The 11,099-nt window shown below is 42.7% G+C and overlaps 4 protein-coding genes across 4 annotated transcripts in view; 1 reads left to right on the top strand and 3 right to left on the bottom strand.

Annotated features, from left to right (window-relative positions):
* The window catches only part of C922_05254 (hypothetical protein), a gene marked incomplete at both ends in the record, with an annotated part of 5,193 nt that extends 3,513 nt beyond the window's left edge, over nucleotides 1-1,680 (bottom strand). Inside the window, one exon of the mRNA XM_008820826.1 lies at nucleotides 49-1,680. Within this exon, the coding sequence (XP_008819048.1) occupies nucleotides 49-1,680 (1,632 nt within the window). The remainder of the gene's footprint in view (nucleotides 1-48) is intronic.
* Nucleotides 1,681-3,710: 2,030 nt separating this feature from the next.
* On the bottom strand, nucleotides 3,711-7,112 carry C922_05253 (hypothetical protein; the record flags this gene model as incomplete). The annotated part of the gene is made up of 1 exon (XM_008820825.1): nucleotides 3,711-7,112. The coding sequence occupies one exon, from the start codon at nucleotides 7,110-7,112 to the stop codon at nucleotides 3,711-3,713; it is 3,402 nt and encodes a 1,133-aa protein (XP_008819047.1).
* A 1,456-nt stretch (nucleotides 7,113-8,568) lies between these two features.
* Nucleotides 8,569-8,835, top strand: C922_05252 (ubiquinol-cytochrome c reductase subunit 6; the record flags this gene model as incomplete). Its single annotated transcript, XM_008820824.1, has 1 exon — nucleotides 8,569-8,835. The coding sequence occupies one exon, from the start codon at nucleotides 8,569-8,571 to the stop codon at nucleotides 8,833-8,835; it is 267 nt and encodes an 88-aa protein (XP_008819046.1).
* Nucleotides 8,836-9,352: 517 nt separating this feature from the next.
* C922_05251 (hypothetical protein) overlaps nucleotides 9,353-11,099 on the bottom strand; it is a gene marked incomplete at both ends in the record, with an annotated part of 6,612 nt that continues 4,865 nt past the window's right edge. Inside the window, one exon of the mRNA XM_008820823.1 lies at nucleotides 9,353-11,073. Coding sequence (XP_008819045.1) covers nucleotides 9,353-11,073 — 1,721 coding nt within the window. The remainder of the gene's footprint in view (nucleotides 11,074-11,099) is intronic.

Here is an 11,099-nt window from a genome sequence, read left to right as displayed (position 1 = left end):
TTCGTCTTTTATTTCCTTTTCTGTTTTGTTGTTTTCAATGGGTTGGACCTTTAGGTAACTTCCGTCCATTTTTTGTATCATTCCCTCTTTGTCCAATGAGGTATCATTTTCTATGTTTTTCTTATCACACGCATCTAAATCTGCGTTAGGAAATTCCGTCACCGAACATTTCTGTTCATTTAACTTAACGTCTTCATCTTTTCTTATATTCGTCTTTCTACAGATTAATGGAAATGAATTTGATTCTTTCATTTCTCCTTTTTTGTCAGCATTTTCTTGTTCACTTGGTTCGCTTGGTTCGCTTGGTTCACTTGGTTCGCTTGGTTCGCTTGGTTCACTTGGTTCGCTTGGTTCACTTGGTTCGCTTGGTTCGGTTGGTTCGCTTGGTTCGGTTGGTTCGCTTGGGTTGGTTGGTTTCCTTTTTTTTGAACTTTGACTCCAGTAGGTGCTAAACCAACCCTTTTTACTCCTTTCTTTTTTTTTGCTCGATTTTTGTTCCTTCATGGCCTCTTCTGTTACGTTTTCGTAGTGACTGGTGTGTGCCTCCTCTGTTGTGTCCTCTTTTGCGTCCCATTTTGTTTCTTCGTTTGTTTCTTCCTTTGTTTCTTCGTTTGTTTCTTCCTTTGTTTCTTCGTTTTTTTCCTCTTTTGCTTCCTCTTTCTTTTCCCCTTTTGTTTCCCTTTTTTCTTCCTCCTTTTTTCCCCTTTTCGCCATTCTCTCCAACATTTCTGCATATTTTTTTAAGGCTCTTGCTATCGATGGTATGGTTACATTCTCTTTGGGTTTTTTTTGGTTCACCTCTTGGTTGGGTACACGCTTTTCTGAAATCTTTTCATTATCTATTTTGATTTTTTCGTGAGAGCATTCCGACTGAACACTGGGACTAGCTACTTGGGTTCGTACACGAGCTGATGGGATACCCTCGTTGCCTACTTCGGAGTGTATGCCGTCTGACAGTGTCGTTCGATTAGTTAATTTGTCAGTTAGCTTGTCTGGTGAAGCTTTTTTATTCAGTTTTTCGTCGGGTAGGGGAATAGCCTGAAGCCAGTTGTTAACTTTTTCGTTTGGCAGAAGGTTTTCTTCAACCACTTGGTTCACATTTCGGTTCGGCTGGGGGATTGCCTCAACCAAGTCGCCAGAGTTTTGGCTGTACGGATGGTCTTTTTTGGTCTTTTGGTTATTCCTACTTTCGACCTTCCTGCCTACTTTGGATTCTACTTGGGATCCAATTTTCTGTTTCAATTTTTTCATCTCCTTCTGCTCCGGTTTCTTCTTCATCTTCTTTTTCTTCTCGTCCGTGGACCTCTGTCCCTCCGTTGACCCCTCCCCCTCAGTAGATCCCTCCCCCTCAGTTGATCCCTCCTCCTCAGTAGATCCCTCCTCCTCCGTTGACCCCTCTCCCTCACTTGGGCCCTCCTTCCCTGCCTCTACGCCCCCCTCAGCACCAGAAACGGCATCTCCACCCCCTATGGACAAATTCATCTCCCATGTGGGAATGGCGTTTCCAGGATACTCCACTTTTGACCCATACAAAGCATCAATGTACTCAGAGTGGCTATTGAGCAAAGAGGATTTAACACTATCTCCGTTAAAGTTCATGTCACACGAAGAACATGACACTTTTAAAAGGTGGGATAAGAACAGGAGGTTGAAACAGTACACTAATACACAGGGTATCATTTTTCTTTAAAAGAAAAATATATTAAATTCATATTCAAATGATGGCATTATTTGGGGGAACAAAAGGTAAAATCTGTTTATAATAATCAAAATGGATCAATGTTGGATTTTTTTTCTCTTCTTGTAAAATTCCAGTGTGATCGAATTTTCTTGCATGCGTCATTATAATATATGGTACGTTCAAGCAGGGGAGTGTTTTACAGCGTGGAACAAACCCGGTGTGCCACCTGCAGCACGAGGACGGTGCAGAGAAATCCGCTCACTTAACTTAGTAAGATATACATTTGCCTTCCGCGGTCTCTTAAAAATTAGTTGTAATAGCTGAGGGGTAAAGGCAAAAGGCAACAACAGTCGTGATGACGGTTGCATGAAAGGGGAGGAAGAAAGAAAAATATAACTACGCTAAGTGGCGTGAAAAAGTTGCAATAGTAACAACACCACCCAGAAAGTGACAATAACTTTTTTTTCTGTAATTGGTGTTATGTTAGGAAGAAAAAGTGCAGCCACAAGGAAAACAAAAAAAAAAAAAAAGTACAAAAGTACAAAAGGTTAAGATGAAGCTGAGATGACGTTGGGGTGACGTTAAGATAACGCCATCGCGAACTGAGATAAAACGTCAAAGTGAGGTCGTGGTGATTGCCTGAAATCGCGTTGCGATGAAGGAGGGAGGAATAAATAATGACATAAAATATGTTTTACTACAAATCAGACGAAGTCACCACTATACCACGAAACGGAAAAAAAGAAAAAACAAGGCGTGAAGAAAAAAAAAAAAAAGAACGGAAAGGTAACTTTAAAAAAATAGCCAGGCAGAGGAGGTCACTGCTTTTGAAAAAGGTTGGGTAAAAAATGTTACGAAAAAAAAAATAAAATAAATGAAAAACCGAATCATAAAAATATATATTTAAATGTACTTGCTCTATATTTGTACATCTTTGTGGCCTATTTATTCAGGTGTATAATACATGCGTATATATATTATATGTTATATATATAAATATTATGTATCTATTATATATTATGTATATGTTACTTATGTGCAGATATTACGTATATGTTATTTATTTGCAAATATTATGTATATGTTATTTACGTGCACATATTATGTATATGTTATATATTTACATATTATATGTATTCATTATATGTATCCAATATATGTATACATTATATATGTAAACACATGTACCGGTAGTTGGAGAAAACGGTTAAACGCGAAATGGGCAAGCGGTAGCTTTTTCAACCATTCAACGAATATAGCTAATATGTTGAAAAAAAAAAAAAGAAAAAAAAAATCGAAAAACTTCCATATATATGCGAAGTGATTTCAAACAAGGAAGATATTCTTCCATTTAAGGAAATAAAATTTTCTTGTAAAACGAAGTGGAAATGCAGAGCAAATAATAACGGTAGAGGCATGCGTCCCAATTAAGTCGCTGGGATTTTGCGCTTGCAATTAAAAAAGAGGAAAATGTTCTTCAGCTTATCTGTTCATCCGCCTATCTTCTCATATCAATCTCGTGACCTTCCCGCGATAAGGACAAATCAATGCCAAAAGGATATAACCCCTTCGATTTCGCTTTTTTTTGGTTCTTCCACTGCAACGAATAGGGTAAGGGGGCATGGCCAGCTGCAACGGTTACTTCTCTGTGTTCACAAATGGGCGCATATGTACCTGAGCGGCATGTCCGTAAGCCGAACGCGGTGCCTCGCCCCATCGCACAAGCGTTGCGCAGGGGCCTACGAACATGTATATATAAATGTCTATATCTAATATGTATGCGGATGTATGCATAATATTTATATGTATATCATCTGTCATATGCGCATCTCCGCGGGCGCATCCCTGCCTTGCGCAACAGAGTTAGTTTCACCAGCGGGATCACAAATTGATCTTCCAAAAGGTGAGTCCTTGGGGCGATCCCAAGTGGTATGACCTTAACGCAGACGCAAATCCATCGAGGTACACACCGGGGGGGATTTTCCCCCCCACCCCCTGAAGCCTCTTGTTCCGCTTCTTCCTCGCGTGGTCATTTTTTTTTATATTTTTCTTGAAAATATTTGGTATAATTCGCACCCTTTTTAAAGGTAAAATATTCCAGCTCCACTTGCTCATTATTTTCTTTCTTGTTCTCCACTACGAAATTGGATTCGTCCGTAAAGTTAAAAATTTTCTGTTTCCCCGTTTCGTTTCCACTATTTGGTATCTTTCCAGAGGTGTCCTCATTTTTTCCGTCCCTTCCTTCACCACAAAGGGGGGATTTCTCCGATGGGAATACCTCCCCCGTGGGAGCACCTGCCTGGGCATCCTCCAACGCCTCGTCTGCATTTAGGAATTCCTCCTTTGTGTAGTGCGATCCCTTTTTCATGGTGACGGAAAAATTGACAGACGAGTTATTATTCGTCGCGAAGGTAATGTCACCATTTAGGGACACAAAATCGAGGACGCATTGCGCCTGGTGAATGGTATGAATTTTCTTTATTAATGACTTCACATTATTTGTTGGGGTTTTAAGTAGAGTTTTTAACACGTCCTTTATTACGTCGTCGTAATTTACCTTTAATTTGGCGTTATGGAAAATTGTCTTAACAATAAAGGAGAATTTCACTTGGTCATAAATTTCTTTCTGTGATTTGTTAATGAACTCTTCAAAACTTAACACTTTTTCGTTCTTATCATTTTTATCATTTTCGCTGCTTTGCATTTTTTTTTTCTTCAAATAACTACTGTATAGCATTTTCCCTTGCGCGCGAAACAACGTTGTGGGTACATTTATCGACGAGATTTCCATTAATTTTTTATAAGATTCCATTCTCCTCTGGTCAACACATTTGTTTTGTATGTCTTTCATCGCTCTTTCTTCAACTTCGTCATGAAGCTCCTCCACCGTTTTGTTGTACCTCTTTTTCACATAATCGTTTATATCTTGTTCACTCCTTTTTCGTGACTTGATGTCCAACACGTGTACCTCCAATATGCATTTCACTAAGTCGCACTTTCCAAGGATATAATCATTTATAGTCTCTTCATCATCCGATTGTTCTCCTATTCTCCCTTTTGCATTTCCTTCTTCACATTTCTCGTACTCACTGGGGTCATAAACGTTTCGAAGAATGTCCTCCGTCCTTGAAGTTGCTCCTCTCCCGTATAGTTTCTCGTCCAGGGAATTGATATCATCTTTGAGCAGCTCTGATAGGTACTTATCGAAGTTTCTGTTGAACTGGGTTTCTTCCTCCTCGTCTGATTGGTCTCCCCTGGGCTGGTCCCGCAGCGGGTGAGTCTGCGAATCCGATCGCGCTTCTTCTTCTTCTTCCTCGTCCTGCGTCTCTTCTCCATCATACAGAGGGCTGTTATCGTTTAGGATAAATTCGATGTCCTTCATCCCGGGGGAGTGCCCGGGGGCATGTCCGGCGGTAGTGGAGTAAGCAGTAGTGGAGTCAGCAGTAGTGGGCTCACCGCTAGTCTTCTCACCGCTAGCCTGCTCACCGCTAGTCGCCTGGCCGCTTCCTCCCTCCCGGTCGAAGAACTTTCCCTGGTTGGCCTTCATAATATCCTCCAGCTTCTGAAAAAAGTTGCGGCTCTTGAGCTTCTTAATTTCGGTGTAAATGACTTCCCTGAATTTGGTTATGCTCTCCTTGTCGATGTTCTTAACGTTGGGAGCTTCTTCGAAGTTCTTTTGATCCGCCAGAGGAGGGGAGGAGTCAAAGTGCGCCTTGAACAGATCCACAGGGAGGTAGGCGGTTATGTTCTTTTTATCATTTCGGGACAGTCCGATAAGAGACTCGTTAACCCCCAAGGGGTTATAATTCTCCTTCACGGTGATGACTTCACCATTCATGGAAATGACATCCGTCGGCAGTTGATACCCTTCTTTGAAGTATTTTGTAAATTTAGAGCTCTGAAAAAATTCGTCATAGTATTTACACTCCTCCATGTCTTTCCTACTTGTATCATTAAACAATTTTTCATCATTTTGGTGAGTAATTTCCTCTGCCTTTTTCTCATCACACGTTTCTTCACTGTTAATAAATTCATCTTCCGTTTTGTCGATATCGATGAGGTCTTTAATTCTGTCTGGGTTCTCCAACGCTTCATTCAGTTCTGCATCATCATCGGAGGTTTTTTCTTGGCTACTTTCCTCTCCACTTGGTTCCAATTTGTTTGTCACTCCCCCTTCAACGGTACACATATCACTGTGGTACTCGTTACTCGAATTGTATACCCACCCCCTGCACACATTAACATAAACATCGTCATTCCAATCTACCTTATGATTTTCATCCACATTTATTATAACTTCATTTTCTTTTTCCTTCTCATTTTTTATGACCTTTAAGAATTCCTTAAAAGTGCTGCCTTTTTCGTAAGGAGGAATTTCTACCTTCATCGGTAACCCTACAAACGATTTGTTAAATTTTATTTTTGGAAATTTATCCACTGAGAAGATTAGAGATATATCGTCAAATTTGCTAATCCTCATGTGGTTAATATTGTTCATAAGTTTTGGCGATCCGATCAAGTGTAGTTTTTTCATTTTTTCATAAACCTTAATTATGTCATCATTCACATGTTTGAGGAAGATCTCTAGGTAGTCCTCTTTCTTAATGTAATTAATTAAGTTGTTAATGGGTACGTCTTTGAAATAGGAGTATTCGTATTTATTTTCCTTCAGTTTGTTTTGCCTATATTGTTTTACGCACATGTCGTAGTAGTGTTCTCTCAAACTGCCTTTGATGTGAACCTTCAGCTGAATTTCGCTCCGTTCGTTGTCATCGTCGATATATTCGATGGTTAGAAGTTTTTTTCTTATGTGTTCTGTCAGCCTTTCTCTTTTTTCCCTTTCTTCAGAGGACTCTTCTTTGTCTATCTCCGCGATGAGGTTTTTGTTGATATCTTGTCCATTTTGATGAATCTCCCTCTGCACACCTTCCTCAGGGGGGATATCTTCTTTGGCCGCCTCCGCCATCGCGAGCCTCCATCCGAACTTGCGCTTCTTCTCGCATAGCTCCCCTGCGCAGAAACGCCACTTTGTTCTGTGCCCATCTTGCTTCCCCAATTGGGGACTTAAAAAAAGGAAATTCCTTATCAACACAGAACTGCTTACGTGGAGTAGAAAATACCCCCCACGCTCATTTAAGGGGTGCCCCCTACCGTAAGTGTCTTGTCGACCTCTTTTTCTTCTTTCCTTGAGAAAGAGCAGACCCATCGATGGAGTGCCAACCTTTGCGTATTTTTGTCCCCTCGCGCTGCACCGGCCTCCTCTTTTCCCCGTAACGATGTCGTGCCTCCCCTTGAAACTTACGTTTAGTTGACTTCTTCCCTTTTCATGATTCGCGTGGCGGCTACTGATCTGCAAAATTGCGTCAATGTGCTGGAGGATGAAGCATACCAGGAGGAACACTTTGGGGGGGCCTCCCAGTTTCGCAACCATGTTGCGGGTATGTTTGACCAGATTTGGTTCAACTTTCCCCGGGGTGCGCGTGGTTATGTGCCCTTACGCCTGCGCACTCGCCTGTTCATTCGCCTGAGTAGTATCTTTCCTTCCGATGTCATACGCAGTATCATCTTCGCTCGTCCATATTTCGTATACTTTTACACACCCTGCTGCTACACCGCATTGTTCCTCTTGGCCACGCTTCACTGGACTACAGAGCGCAGCACTTGCGCCCCTCCCTTTAAACAAACACAGAAATGGTTGGGACGTCCCGTACATACGCATACATGGAGAGCATACCGTTTTGCATGTTTATTTGGTCCCTCTTGTTACTCCGCTCGTAGCGCTTACAACAGTCACTCCCAGTCTGGGAGGATCGTTTCGGCCAAGTGTTATTCCGGCCAACTGCTGTCCCAGCCAGCGTTCCACTCATGCGACTTTGCGCGCAGGTAGCTGTCGGCCTAGTTGCGGTGGCGACGTTCCCGTTGTTATGTTCCACTCGAGTCCCCTGTGGCTTCTTCTACCCGGGGCGGTAGCCTATGGCACGGCTTGGAGCAATGCGGTGCTAATTCACCTCATTTTAGCCTCGACGTCATACGACTTGGGTGGACTTCATTGGATTGACTTGGCTCGAAGTTTACTTCCCAGGGTTGACTTCACTCCATTTGACTTCCTCCTAGTTGATCTTTTTTTAAAACAGATTTTTCCATTTGCAATTTCTTCCCACAGAGAGCTCCAATTGCGCCAAGCGTGCGACGCGAAAGAAGGGGACCCGCGGTGTACACTTGGGGGCTGAGTAAGCCACGCAGTTTTTTGGCGTGCACGTCAGGCGGTTCGGTTCACCCTTTTTGCTTCGCCCGCTTCGCTACATTGCGTCACATTTTTCTGTACTCACAGCGATTTTTTATTTTATTTTTTAGTTTCCCCTTCGACTTTTTTTTTGGCTTTTTTTTTCACTTTTCTTTTCGCCTTTTCATTTACCTTTCCTTTTTGCCTTTTCACTTACCTTTCCTTTTTGCCTTTTCACTTACCTTTCCTTTCTGCCTTTTCATTTACCTTTCCTTTTGGCCTTTTCATTTACCTTTCCTTTCTGCCTTTTCACTTACCTTTCCTTTCTGCCTTTTCATTTACCTTCTTTTGCAATTCCATTTTTCTGCCTCCCCGCCTCCCCGAAGTGACCCAAATTGCGACTCCCCAATTTGCCAGCGAAATCGCACAAAATCGGCATCACCTTTTACGCCGCAGTAGTACACGCTGTAGTGAAGTTGGCCCTGCGGGAGTTGTAAACGTGGGCAATTGAGGAAAGGCGAGAAAGGCTCCTCCTGTTCAGTTAAGCTGAGTCCCCGTCAGGCAAGCGCTTACACACAAGACGTTTCAGCTGAGGAAATCGCGCAGCCGCAGGGACACACGAGCATATACGATCGTTGCAAGGGCATAACCCCCCGCCGAGACCATGTCATACCCGTATTACACCGAGTTTTTTGTCCGCTTCCCCAAATTTAAAGAGAGGGAGGAAAGCGAAAGGACCGTCGACCCAAGGATCATGTTGGAAAAAAAGTGCGAGGCAAAATGCGTGCGACCCGTCCACGAGTACCAGAGCTGCGTAAGCAGAGTACAGGCGAAGCCAGAAATGAAGGGAAATTGTCTTGGGCAGCATGAAGAAATGTATATGTGTATCGACCACTGTGTGGCGAAGGATCTATTTAACTATCTCGTATAGGATACACCCCTCCTGGAGAGGGTTTACTCTGCGCTCTTTCCAAAGGGGAAATTCCCCAACCCTTTCGCGGCGCCGGCTGGACGTTTTTCCGAGAGCATTTTGATTTTTTTTTTTTCACTCGTCCATTTTGCTACATTTCAACATATGCCACGGCATCTTACCACCTTTTACCCCATTTTACCACATTTTAATTCCTTTTTCGTCGCTACCCACTGGCGCGCAAATGCTTTTTTAAAAATATAATTTATCAGACATCACGAGCATTGGGGGAACACAGCGAACACGCACGTGAGTACGGATAAGCAGTCGCGGAGGCGGTCGTCGTTCGGACGGAACGGCTGCTCCAGTTGAGAACTTGCGGACAAAAGTGTACAAGAAAAAAAAAAAAAAAAGTTACATAAACAAATGGGTGGGCTCCATAATGCGTACGGTTTAGGTTTAGGGTTAACACGAAGCAGACGTGGTGCCCAATGGGTCTAACTGTGACGGGAGCAATACACACCTCCAATAAGCGGAGTCACAAAATGGAAGTCGTCTTAACAAACGAAACCGTCGTGTCAACCGGATTCACGCTGCAATACATGCGCGCGGGGGTGTTGTAGAGGGGGTCACCAAAGCTATGGTCGACGTAGTCAATAATGCATTCCTGAATATTCTGTTCCTTATTGTAGGAATGCAGGAGGAGGGACAGCTTGTCTTTGTTGAGCATATTTTTTTCGTGACTCGCCGTTTGGTGAGGTTGTGAATCATTCTTCTTTACCTTCACAGAGACTCCCAAATTTTGATAGGGGTTATTAATCACGGGGTTGTTTGCACTGCTGGGGGTGTTGTCATTTTTTGCGCCCCGTTCGGTTGGCTCGGTTCTTTCGCTTTTCTCGCCTTTTTCGCTCCTTTCGCTTCTGTCCCTTGCCGATTTGAACGTTTTATTTAAATTTTTCGACGAAATGGATTTGTTTATTTTGTGAAACTTCGAGCGGCCGCTCCCGCTCCACTTCTTATCAAACGGCCTATTCTTGTTGTTCTCATTTAGGCAAAGGTTTTTAATAAAGTCGTAAAAATATTTCTGGTCCTTGGGATCGATAGCAATCTCTTTTTCTTCCGATTCCAGGATGGTATTTATCAAAGTGAAGATCCTTTTTTCCTTCACACTGTTATTAAAAATCTGATACAGCCATGCTGCTTTGTTAAACATTTGCTCACATGTTTCGAATAAGAGAAATAATTTCTGGTTAAAAATAATTTGGTATCTTTTTCTGCATGTCCTTTTAATCTCCTTGGAAAAGTTACTATCGCTGTATGTATTTTTTTTTCTTCTTCTCTCAGAATCGACAGAGTAATTTTTAAAATAATTTTCCTCCTTGTTAATGTTGAAGCTGTTTTTATATCCTGTCTTCTTTTCGCTACCGTAGCAGATGTCTACATTGTCGCTGCTGTTTCTTTCCGAGTCGTTCATATTTTCTTGTGACTTAACATGGGGAGGGGGGGGATTATTACCCCTTGACGGAGTATCCGCTGAGTGGTTCGCACTGTTTCGGTTAGAAGCCACAACACGGCAGCGTCCTTCATTGTTTCCTTTGCTATCACCCGGGGGTGGGGTTTTTCCTCCCTCGTTATCATCCCTCGGAAGAGAAGGCAAGTTTTCATCGCTACTGGTCCGGTGCTGCGCTAGGTTAGCGCTGTTACGCGGATTGGCTGCAACGGGGCAAAGGTGTATGTGGTCCCTCTTCGAATTGGGACGGCTTCCATCACCATCTTTAGAAGTCGAATTGGGAAGGCTGCCATCACAAGGGTGGTCTTTTCCTCGTGTATCCTTATCCAATTCAGACACACTGTGTTGACTCCTCGTGGGTTTCTCTACAACGCTGTCACGATCGTGACCCTCTTTATCACCATCACGACCGCTTCTCGCACCATCGCGACTGCCTTCCCCGCCGCGGTTTCCCTTCCCCTTCTTCTTACTCCTCCTTTTCGCCCTCTTGTGGATACCTTTTATAATGGTAAACATTCTCGCCAGAATGTCCTGAATCTTCCGAATATAAATCAACTTAGAATTCATCACAGAGTTTAAATACGAAATGAAAAACACCTTAAACGCACAGTCCAGCAAATCAATGATATTTAAATTTAGGAGATTGTCGAGGTTAAGCTCCCCCACGAAGAAGGTATTAAATGGGCATTTTATTTTTTTTATATAATCATAGTTATTCTTTACGTAATGAAACATCTTCTTTAGGTAGTCTTCCTTCCCCTTTCTACTAAGAGAG

The sequence above is a fragment of the Plasmodium inui genome (assembly GCF_000524495.1).
Source record: "Plasmodium inui San Antonio 1 unplaced genomic scaffold supercont1.48, whole genome shotgun sequence".
In the NCBI taxonomy this organism is placed as follows: Eukaryota; Apicomplexa; class Aconoidasida; order Haemosporida; family Plasmodiidae; genus Plasmodium; species Plasmodium inui.
The sequence above is the reverse complement of the archived record's forward strand: the minus strand, read 5'-3'. Positions and strand labels throughout refer to the sequence as shown.